Source organism: Phodopus roborovskii, unplaced genomic scaffold, assembly GCF_943737965.1.
Source record: "Phodopus roborovskii unplaced genomic scaffold, PHOROB, whole genome shotgun sequence".
In the NCBI taxonomy this organism is placed as follows: Eukaryota; Metazoa; Chordata; class Mammalia; order Rodentia; family Cricetidae; genus Phodopus; species Phodopus roborovskii.
The window spans coordinates 9,926,391-9,938,443 of record NW_026126461.1 but is presented as its reverse complement, the minus strand read 5'-3'; the positions used below and the strand labels follow the sequence as shown (position 1 = coordinate 9,938,443).

The 12,053-nt window shown below is 38.9% G+C and overlaps 1 protein-coding gene across 1 annotated transcript in view; it reads left to right on the top strand.

Annotated features, from left to right (window-relative positions):
- The window catches only part of LOC127226600 (uncharacterized), a 117,464-nt gene that overhangs the window by 40,458 nt on the left and 64,953 nt on the right, over positions 1-12,053 (top strand). Inside the window, exons 6-7 of the mRNA XM_051190669.1 lie at positions 765-932; positions 8,058-8,159. Of these exons, the coding sequence (XP_051046626.1) occupies positions 765-932; positions 8,058-8,159 (270 nt within the window). The remainder of the gene's footprint in view (positions 1-764; positions 933-8,057; positions 8,160-12,053) is intronic.

Below are 12,053 nucleotides of genomic sequence, written 5' to 3'. Positions count from 1 at the left end.
TACTTGATAATCCCTTTCCTTGTACTTGGTATTTTGAAATGAATTCTGAAAACTAATTCCTAATCTTACCTGGTTTCAACTTGACCTCTAAATAGTAATATATTGTTCTTGGGAGGAAATGGTTTCTTTTTTCTTACATTTACATTTTATTGATTCTTTGTAGATTTCACATCATGCATCCTGATCGTACTCATCTCCCTGCCCCCTCATCTCTGCCCTCTGCCCTTGAGACCTTCCCCCCAAACAAAACAGAACTCATAATTATAGCCCAAACAAAAAACAAATAAAAACATCCCCCCCTCAAAGAAAAAGAAAAAAAAAATCTCAGTGTGGAAGTTGTAGTGTGGGTCAGGGAATCACAGAGTATACTCCTTAGTCGTTCCAATGGATTGTTGGTATGGCTTGAGGCCTCCAGTTTCTACTCCTCTCTAGATACTAAGCATGAGTTGGGGTGTCTTAGGGTTTTTATTGCTGTGATGTAGGTGGGAGGAACTGAACTTGGGTCCTCTGGATGAGCACTCCTAATTGCTGACTCTTCTCTACAGGCCTGGGAATATTTGTTTGATTATGATATTTTAAGAATATGTAAGTTATTCCCAAGAAAAATGCAAAGCAAAGTTAGCTACTTATATCTAAGAGTAATGTTCTTTATTCCTAGGGCCCTCACCTCCACATACCTGTAGGTTTCCTCACCTTGACTGCCGGAGCTCAGGATCTTCCTTCTTGTCAGGTTATAACTTAATTTCACTTTTTCTGTTCCTCAGTTACCTCAGATGATGCTCATTCTGTGGATTTTGGCTTTCGGGTTGATATTGAAGAAAAAGGATTCTACACAGAGAATTTCCATTCAACAGCATGGGTTTTCAGAGGTGATGATGGGAATCCTGAAGACAGCCCCAGGTGTCTTAGTAAAAAGCCAAGACCAGTAGCTGGTAAGGACTTTCAAATTACAGCAAGATGCATATGCCTTAGAAACATCATAGCTAGAGCCTCTTTAGTTGCCAGCCATAAATACCGAAGAATATGGGTAGTTGATATGAATTTAAGAATCTGATAGCCAGGCAGCACATCTTTAATCCCAGCACTTGGAAGACAGAGGCAGGCAGATCTCTGTGAGTTCAAGGAAAGCCTGGTCTACAGAGTGAATTCCAAAACAGACTCCAAAACTACACAGAGAAACCTTGTCTAGAGAGGAAAAAAGAAAAGAAAAGAAAAAGAAGAATCTTGAAACTATTAAAATGAAAACTATTTTAAGAGATATTCCTGAAAACACAAATGGTACCGGGTGGGGTGGTTTGAAAGAAAATGGCCGCCAAAGGGAGCGGCACTAAAAGGAGGTGTGGCTTTGTTGAAGTGTGCAGCCTTGTTGGAGGAAGTGTGTCACTGTGGAGGCAGGCTTTGAGGTCTCATATATGCTCAAGCCATTCGCAGTGTCTCACTTCACTTCCTGTTGCCTGAAAGATGTAGAACTCCCAGCTACCTCTCTAGTACCATGTCTGCCTGCATGCTTCCATGTCCCACCATGACAATGGACTGAACCTCTAAAACTGTAAGCCACAACCTCAATTAAATGTTTTATTTTATAACAGTTTGCGATAGTCATAGTGTCTCTTCACGGCAATAGAAATCTTAACTAAGCCAGAAGACTCAATTGTACTGTCTGTTTTTGTGTGTCAACTTGACACAAGCTAAAGTCATCAGAAAGGAAGGAGCCTCAGCTGAGGAAATGCCTCCATGAGATCCAGCTGTAAGGCATTTTCTCAATTAATGATAAGCAAGAGAGGGCCCAGCCCACTGTGAGTGGTTCCATCCCTGGGCTGATAATCTTAGGTTCTATAAGACAGCAGCCTGAGCAAGCCATGGGAAGGAAACCAGTAAGCAACACTCCATGGCCTCTGCATCAGCTCCTGTCTCCAGAAACCTGACCTGTTTGAGTTCCTGTGCTGACTTTGTTCAGTGGTGAATAGTGATGTGGAAGTGTAAGCCAATAAACCCTTTCCTCCCCAACTTCCTTTATTGTCATGATGCTTTGTCGCAGCCATAGGAACCCTAACTAAGACACCAGGGATTAACATGACAATGTGGGTGGGGGGAATCTCACAGCACCTCCACTCCTAGATGAAAAATTATAGGTAATTAAAGGTTGATAACAGGAGAATCAATCTTCTTCATGGGCAAACCCACAGATAGGCCATATAATTCCAAATGGATAGACCTAAACATGTATAAGTATGAATGGCACTAAATGAATGAATCCAGAAGATTGTATTTATGTGTGTGTGTGTGTGTGTGTGTGTGTGTGTGTGTGTGTGTGTAACAATAATAACTGAAGAATAAGAGACCATGAATTTTTAGGAGGTGTTGGGGGGAGTGGGGGCAAGTTGAATGGAGGAGAGAGAGGGGGTAAATTATGTAAATATCTACTGTATAAAATTCTCAAAATATAAAAAAAGAGCTATTGCTTCAGAACAGTAGTTCCAGATTTGAAGTAAAAACTAATGTAAGCTGAGGATAATGGTACATGCCTGAAATCCTGCATGCAGGAAGGGGAAGCATGATTATTGTGGCCCCAGAAATGACTCAGTAGCATGCACACTGTTCTTGCTGATGGCTGGTGTCAGGTTCCCAGCAGCCCTGTTGGAAAGCTCATCTGTAACTCCAGATGCAGGGGACTCAAAAGCCTCTGGCCTCCATAGGCACCTGTGTACACATGCACATATCCCAGCAAAAAACACAGGTATATGCATAATTGAAAATAGTGAAAGTACTATTTATTAAAAAAGAATTCAAAATCAGCCCACAGTACATGAGTGTATACTCAGTCTGAGGTCCATAAAACCTGCCCCACAAGAGAATATTAAATGTGACAACAAATCTTACAGGAAGTCTTCTTACTAAAAGGAAATAAAATAAATCAGAAAAATTACAAGATCCATGATGAAGATCCAAGAGTGATCTTAAAAACATAAAAGTTTCAATATATAATTTTTATCCAAGTTGTGACATTATGAAAGAACCCCAGACTTAAAGTGGGAGCCTCAGGGCTCCTCACTGATGGATTCCAGGCACCTACAATGGACCTGTCTCATCTTAGAAAAGCAAGACACACTTCTGAATGAATGAATAAAAGACTGTTAAGTAGAGTACTGCCTAACTCACCAGCCACGGAACTTTACGAAAGATGCTCGTTGCTCTTCTTCTGGCTGATGTATAGAACCATAAAACTTGAAATTATGGACATAAAAATCAAAATCAGCCATTTTTATACATCTTGGCTATTTCTGTCCCTCGCTTTATTTTGTGTAGAATAATATATTCACATAAATATATTTGTATATTCATGTGAAAATTACACACAATTTAATCACACAGCACATTTACCAAATAAACAACTATTTTTGACTATCTTTCCCCCCCCCCCCGGAATCTGCTACATAGTAATAAGTAAAACACAGCTATTCCTCTCATAAGTGTAGTGTAAACCATGATATAGAAGGTCTGAAAGGAATGTGAAATTACTATAATGTTTAGTGTGTTCCCAGTTATCAAACGACAAGAATTTTCCTTAATGTGCTACCTTTGTATTGGTCAAAGAAAAAAATGGAACTGCTTCCCTATATATTATATAGAAAACATTATCTATATTATATATCATAGACATTATATGACATTATATAAGATTATATATAATATAATGTGTGTTATCATGGTTGTATATTATAATATATAATCCATGTGACATATCTTCTTGCACACACATACACATGCATACATAGGCTTATATGTATGTGCATATATGAATGTGTATGAAATCTGTTTACATTCTTTAAGTGAGCACTATAAAGCCTTTTAGCACACTGAACATCAAACTGAAACTGTCCTACTTGTTTGCTTGTTACGAAGATTTCAAGTGTTATTTATGCTAGGATGCATGTCTTCTTGACAGAGTAGCAATGAGAGATCAAGAAGAGAATGTAAACATTAGGAAAGTGGGCCACAGGCAAGTGGACAATTTTCAACTAAAATATTTTAATAACCTAGTAATACTTCAAAATTACTGTAATGATAATTTACATGGGTTAGGGTTTTTGTTTTTTTTTTTTTTTGAAAAATAAATTTCGTACTTGTAAAATGAAACTCAACCCCTGATTTCCTAGAATTTCTGAGTTGCAAAATAGTCTAACAAGGTGATCTCTCCCTGCAAAGATGTATTGCTGCAGCCACCGAAGAATGTAGGGTGATGGGCTGGAGAGATGGTTAGGCCATTAAAGGCTAGGTTCACAACCAAAATATAAAAAATAGGGTGTTTTTGTGTGTGAGTTTTGTTATTTTTATGGAAATATTTGCCCTTTATTTGGATTTTTACAACCAACAATATGATGCTAAGGAAGTGTTGTCTAGAGGGATAAATTACTTGACGACACAGCCTCAGTCTGTGAAACAACAATGACATTCATTTGTGGCTTCTCAGCAGCAGCTGTGTGGCACTTATAGATTATTCACCAGACAGTGCCATGGGAAAGCAAGACGATAAATCTTAAAATATGAGAAAATTGTGTTCAGAATGGGAGAGGAACACGTTATAAACATGTGGATTGTGCCCTCCCACAGGAGAGTTCTTCAGCTCAGTTCACCCTTTAAAGACGTTATTGAAATGTTTATTCTTCCATACATGTTGTTGACATTCAGTTTGCTTGACTGAAAAACCAAAACTACAGAAACATGACCTTGAAAGCAAGTTATTTTAATAGTCTCACGAAATATAAAAACAAAACAACAAATGTGATTTGATTTAATTCAGCACATAAAAATCTTCCATTAATCAAATATGTGTTGGGTAAATCAATCTGTCAAAAGCAGAGGATAGCATCAAGAGAGTAACCTAGAGGGAACAAGAAACCTTGAACAGTAGAGGGGTTAGAAATCATTGTTATAGCAGTCAGAAATGGATTTCTGCTTTTTCTTTGGTCCTGATTAGCTACCAGCCTATCTCAGAGTGTTGAAATATTAATTCCTAAGTCCTTGAATTTCCCAGTTCTGCCTCTTAAGTTATGAGATCCAATAAGACACTGTCCAAATAGTTATGCCAAGAGAGAATTCCCTTAATGAGTAACAAACTTTCCCAGAGGCACAGAGTAATGCAGAACACAGAACTTTAGAGCTAGAATCCACACCTTCTCAGCAATATTATTATTCTCTTTCCTGTTGAAAAGAGAAGAACAAGTTTCCTTCGGGCATTTTACAAAACAAACATCCCTTCCGGAATCCATATGAAGACACTGTATCCTTCCATCCCCTCCCTGAATAGTGCCACTCTAGGCAACAAGTGTCAAGCACTTGGCTTCAAACAGAAATGATCCTTCTCTGACTCTTCTACAATCCTACTACACAAGAAAGCGCCAGGGAGAAAAGCAGTGCACAGCAAATGTTTACAAATGAATGTCTCCTTCTTGGGACTGCAATGAACCTGTGAAAAGGGATGAAATGTCTCCTTGTTGATATAAGATGCTTGTCTCCCTTATCTGACCAACCAGGTGGTCACAACTGAGCATGCCTGGGCAGAATGCTTTGCCTTCTGCTGTATTTGTTACTTCTCACAAGAAACCTAGTACAAATGTAATGATTCAACTCAGAATCATTGAGGGAAAAATCAAGCAAATCATCTTACAAGCTCTGCAGAGTTTATAATAGTAAGATTTTTGCTAATGTTATAAAATATGCTTGTTGTAATTTTTAAAAGCAGTGTGAAAGAGAAAGATGCCTTGGGACAGAGTTTAAATGGAGGGTATTTGTTTTTTTCATTTTGTTTTGTTTTATTTGTTTTATTTTGGATTTTTTTAGGGTAAGGGATCATAAATAGGGGAAAGAGGAAGTTGGACACTGGCGACTGGCATCCAGGATCATTGGAATGGAAGGAAGACAGGTAGAGAGAGTGACAGAGAGAAACTGATAGAGATAAGAAGGAAAAGAGACAGAAGGATGGGAGGTGGGCAGGGCACTTTTAAAAAGAAAGTAGTGAATGTGCACAGGTGATGCTCTCAGTGGCTGCAGCTGAGGGCATATCCTGTCAGAACCCCAAGGACAGGGCAGTACAGAAGCCTGAATACTAACAATACTCATCTAAGGACATCTGTCCTCCATGTTGAAGATGAGAATCCACAGCAAGTGAAAGGCTAAAAATAACCGACAGTTTTTCACCACCTTCAGGGACAACTTTGTCTATCACCTCAAAGTCTCACGAGTTCCTTTGGCTTCCTACATGCTTTTAATTTTGCCTATAATTTTGTCTGCACATAAATACTCTGAAAGTGCCTTTGGATGTGGACTTTAACATCTCTCCACTTCCACCTGGAGAAAGGTCTGGATCTAAGAAGTAACAAGCAAAAGAAAAAGAAAATGAAGCAACAGGTTGAAAATAGGCAGCAAAATATTTTATCCAGACAATCTATGGCGTTCCTACTGTGTATGGAAAAGAGTCCTATTAAATTCCCACTTTAAGGTGTTAGCTCACCCCTTTTTAATAGCTTGGAATTCTTATAATTGCCTAACATTTTCATAAGTCAAACCACCATTTAGAATCTACTTCTAATATTCTGGAAAGTTATCAATTATACTTTGTTATCATTTACTCTTTACATACTGTTTACAAGTCTCCAAGATAAAAATACCAATTCACAACCTGGAATGATGCTTTTTTTCCCATCTCTGAGGAATAACAACTCCTAACCATTCTGGACAGAGAAGACTGTGATCTGTGAAGCTCTTCTTCATAGTGGGCTTAGAGGGGAAAGTGCCTTGAGGTAGAGAAAGGAGGGTCAATGAATGGATTGATGTTATGAATAAGCTAACATGATTAACAAGCAGAAATTGTAAGGCACACACACTACAGGGAGCATGATACAGAAAAGAAGGTGTGAAGGTAGCAGGAAGAAAAACAAATTATGGGAGGAAAAGTGGGTTGGTAACAGGGCTACAGTAGCTAAACTTAGCTTGATGACATTAAAAATACATGTGCTCCATTCCCCATGGAGGGTTACTCCCTTAGCCTAGAGGCAGGAGGGGGCAGCTAGACCCTACTCCAAATGACTTGACAGGTTTTGATGATCCTTCCTGGAAGACATCACCCTCCCTGTGGAGTGGGGGGGTGGGATGGAAGGGAGGTTGGGGGCAAGGAAGGGAGGCAGGGAGAGAGAGGGAACTGGTCTGTGAAGAGCTTAGGATTCTCCATTGACAATGTCACCAAATCTAACAGTTCCATTTTCTTCAAAACCAATTGTTCTTGTATTTTTTTGAGTGAGTCAGGTCTTTTACCTTTCTTGGCTTCTTGTAAATGAGCTTGTGTATACTATGTTTCAGTTTTCTTGTTTTCCATGAATAATGTTGTAATAAATTCTATTATTTAAAGATCTAAGTAACTCGGGGTTTCAAGACCTGTCTGCTGTTTGGGTAGCTATGACAGGGTGGTTAAGGATCCCCCCCTGAGGGAGGGGATGTCTGATGGGAATATGAGGGATCAAGAAGGCCCAGTTGGGGGAGGGACAGAAGAGGAGAGAAATTAAAGAGTTATCTTGATAGAGGGAGTCATTTGGGGGGTTAGGGAGAAATGTGGTGCTCAGGAAATTCCCAAGAATTCACAAGGTTGATCCCAACTAAGACTCCTAGTAATGGTAGAGAGGATTCCTGAAACTGCCTTCCCCTGTAATCAGATTAATGTCTACCCTAATTGTCATCATCGTACCTAAGGTTTAATGCTGCCTAACAGTACTAAGCTTTATTTTCTTAACATGCATACGTAGCCTATCTATATTTCTATATTCTCTTCTCTAAACATTAATCATCATCTGTTGTGAAGGTTAAAATAGATGACATTGCATGAAAATGTAACAATAAAACAAGAATTTAGTATAATTAATGCATTCTATTGTCTAGTATTGCTTGGAGCCTTTCTATTGGACCTGACATGTAACCAACAAGCGAACACACCACTTTTACAGTGCTATGAGAGTGTGCAGCACTGAATGTCAATGCAAAGTAATGAATTCTTTGCTTTCTTGCAGTTCGAGAGCGAACTGTGAGGCTATTCAAAGGAACTGGAGATTACCCCTGGGGATTCCGGATTCAGTTCTCCAAACCAATCGTGGTAACTGAAGTGGATACCAGTAAGTACTCTCATGACAAGTTTAATTCATACCAGAACAGTCCTCTCAACCCTGTCAAAATGTACGAGATAACCTACTCTCCCTCCATTTGTAATGTGCAGTAGAAGCAACTTCTAAGAGTGGTGACAAACAACATTGAGAAGTACTCGTACCATGACCACATATTATTTTAAAGTCCAGGCTTTCTGTATGAAATGCACTCTCTGATAAAGACAGAGGGCAACTGTTTCTCGGTATGCAAAGAAGTCTGGGAGTTCTATTTGCACTGAATTATTTCTATTATGCCTCCTCTTGTATGCCTCCTTGTGAAGTTTTGCTCTTAATTAAAATATTACATCATCCCTTTCCTCCATTGAACTCCTCCCATGCCCTCCCCCAACTTCCTCTCTAATTCCTGGTCTTTTATTTCTTTGATTATTATTGCTACAAATGTTAATACATATATGCAATCTGTTGATTCCACTTTGTGTTGCTTTTACACGCATGTTTTCAGGACTAACTGTTAGGTGTTGGATAATGAATTCAAGGGCTCTTTTCTGAAGAAGACTAATTCTCTATTTCTCAACAGTCATCAGTTGCCTATAGCTCTTCATCTATGGGTGGGAGCCTTGTGAGATTACTTCCATGCATGTTGTGATGTCTACTAGTATTGGAGATGTTCAGATCTTATCGCAGCAGCCATATTTTCATAGCTTATTTGTCATATCTAGAAGACTCACCAGACTTCCTGATACCTGGTTCTTACAACCTTTCCATCCCTTCTTCTTCAACGTTTCCTGAGCCTTGTATGTAGGAGTCATATTATAGAAGTATCAAATGCATCCTTATTTTAAGTACCAATGGGGTGCCATGTTTTGGATATCTATTTCGCTCATGAGTGTTTACAAAAAAATAATTTAAGTTTCTTATAATTTCAGAGTATAAATTAATTAATTTTCATTTATGTTTAAAAACCATGTTGTATACCAGGTATGAAAATGGCCACACTCATTATAAAAGACTACTCTGAGCAAAGTATTTTATATTTGTTCTCCATATATATATACACATTTGTGTATATACATATGAACTTAAAACTTGATATGATCATGATCATTTTACGAATGCTCAAAGTCATTGCACAACTTTGCCTATGTTTTTATGTCTGTAGGCACCAAAATTCAAGTCTTAGAATTTCAAGCTGCTTAACCAGAGTTTCTTCAGTTAGTACACAATCAAACACCTGACCCAAAGTGATTTAAACAATGGAGCAAATGGCATGACTCACGGAGCTGAAGGTTCTCAGATAGTGATAGTTCTAAGACCGGTTCTAAGATGGGCTTGTTTCAGTGATGCGATCATTTCATCCCAAGCATGACTTGTTCCATTCTTGTCATTGTCATTGCAAGCTTCCACTTGGACCTAAATAATCTCAGCAACTCTGACTTTCCTATCGCAAATCACAGGGGCAGAGAAAGAGGACAAAGCTTGCAATCTAAAATAACTTCTTATTGAAGTAGAAAGAACCACTTTTAATCGGTATCTTTTGAGGTGGGAAGATCCACCTGTAATCTGGGTCACACCTACTGGCAGCCTGTATAAAAGACACAAGAAGGAAGCTAGCTCTTTTTGCTTGCTTGCCCTCTCTCTTTCTCTTTCTCTCTCTCTTCACACACACATACACACACACACACACACACACACACGAATATATACATGAATGAATGCAATATTATGTATGATAAATGAACACACAAATATAACATATACATGCACACATACATACATACATATGGGAGTAGGACTAAGACTTTTAATATCTGGGCAGACCAGAAAGTAAATGAGAGGTGAGAGTTGAAGTTTAGCTGCTTGATATCTATCAATCATCTATCTATCTATCTATATCTCTTTGCTTCCTTCCTTTCCTCTTTCCTTCCTCCCCCCACCCCCGCCTTTTTTTTAACTCAATTTGAGACCCAAGCCAATGGATGGAATAGTATTACACACATTCATCTAAAATCTATATTCTTCCTATATGTTCTGTTCCTCTAGAGGATGCTGACCAATAAAGGCAGGAAAGGCATGACAGAGCCCATGGTGGCAGGGAAAGCATGATACAGTCTATGGAGGCAGGGAAGGCCATGCTACAGGCCAAGGTGGCTGGGAAGGTGTAAGAGTGGCCTTGGTGGTGGCTGAGAAGTTTTGATAGAGGCTATGATGACAGGAGTATGGGACTAAGGGTTCTCGTATCTGGGCAGAGCAGTAAGCAATGCAAGATGAGAGTTGATGCTCTCTCTCTCTTTCTCTCTCTCTCTTCTCTCCTTCCTCCCATCCCTCTCTCCCTTCTCTCCCCCTTCTCCATTTTATTCAATTTGAGACCCAAACCAGTGGGCAGAATAGTACTGCACACCTTCATCTAAACCCCAGCGGTGTGTCTCCTTGGAGAGTCTAGTCAATTTAATCATGAGAACTCACCATCACAGAGTTAATTTCTGGTATCTTTGTAACTATTCAATTGTGATGGTTAACTATATCTTTGTCATTCTAATACAAAACAAGTAACTCTGTGTGCTCTGCAGGGAACTTTAATTCAGTAGACCCTAAGGTGTTTTGCAATAAGAGAACTGAAACGTCTTTTCTGTCACAGAGAAGCGACAATACATAGTTAACCCAGGATTTTATTCAACATCAGAAAGTGCTGCCCTGGCAGGGTTTCGCCTAACTGCTGAGTGTATTCTCTCATTTTTTTTCTTAAATGTATTTCTCTGTGCTGAGAGTCCCTCTGAAATCCATTGTCTACTCAAATCTACTAAATGAGGGGTTGAGGGACTTTAAAATTACACATATTTTCAGCCCTTCTGAGAATCTTATTCATACTATAAAACATTGTTCTGGATGCAGTGGAGAGGCTTAATTACACACTAACGATAAAAAAGATAAAGAGAAGAGACCTGTAGGTGGGGTGGAAATGATTATCTGTAAGTATACAGAGTGTGAGCTTGCTTGGCACTTATGCAGCTAATTGCCCACACCCGGCTGGCATCTGCATGAACGGTTTCTGTGAAAGCCTAAGTGCCTGTGAGATCTGTTGGCATAAACAAAAGAAACAGATGTTTCAACTCCGATAGCAAGCAAACTCAGAAAGAAAACTATACATTTAAGATAGGATAAGCAAGGGAGGAAATGGTAAAGAAGCCCACGTTGTTTCTGAAGCTCCAGAATTTAAAACGCTACTGTTAAGAGTACAAATTTCAAAGTGAAAAGTACATGCTCTTTTTCTAAGTGGAAGCTTTCCAGAATCTGTGTTATATGTAGATATGCATGAAAGCATGGAGCATATTCTCATGTAGCTTTCCCTAATAAACTTAAAAGTGTATGGATTTGGATGGAACTTAAATTTAGAAAACCACAGCCTTATTTTCCTAGTACCCCATACCTTCCTGAGCAATTTATGTTGAATACTTCTGCACCAAGACCAGAGTCAGCATGTGTGTGGTGTGTTATCAAGTCACCTTGAACTATCTTTGTCCTCAGTGAAGCTCTTGTATTGCAACTCCCAGCATCATTAGGAGATAATGATGCTGTAAGATGCATGGCAGTCCAGACTACTACAACCAGTGCCCACTATTTAAAATTAAAAGCAGTTCCATGAGCCAGCCACAAGAGCGGCAAACCATAATAATACCCTACCAACAGTTTTTCTACTAGGTATTATACCAGTACTATGCATCATACAATGTAAAAAGAATAGAGGCTACGTGTAGATATTTTACCTGAAGAAGACAAATAATAAATAAACGAATCGACAGTGTTCAACATCAGTACTCACCAGAGAGAGGAAAACAACAGATGTACTAATGTTGCTCATGAGTATGATTATAATAAAATGCCAGATAATAAATGCTACCAAGAACA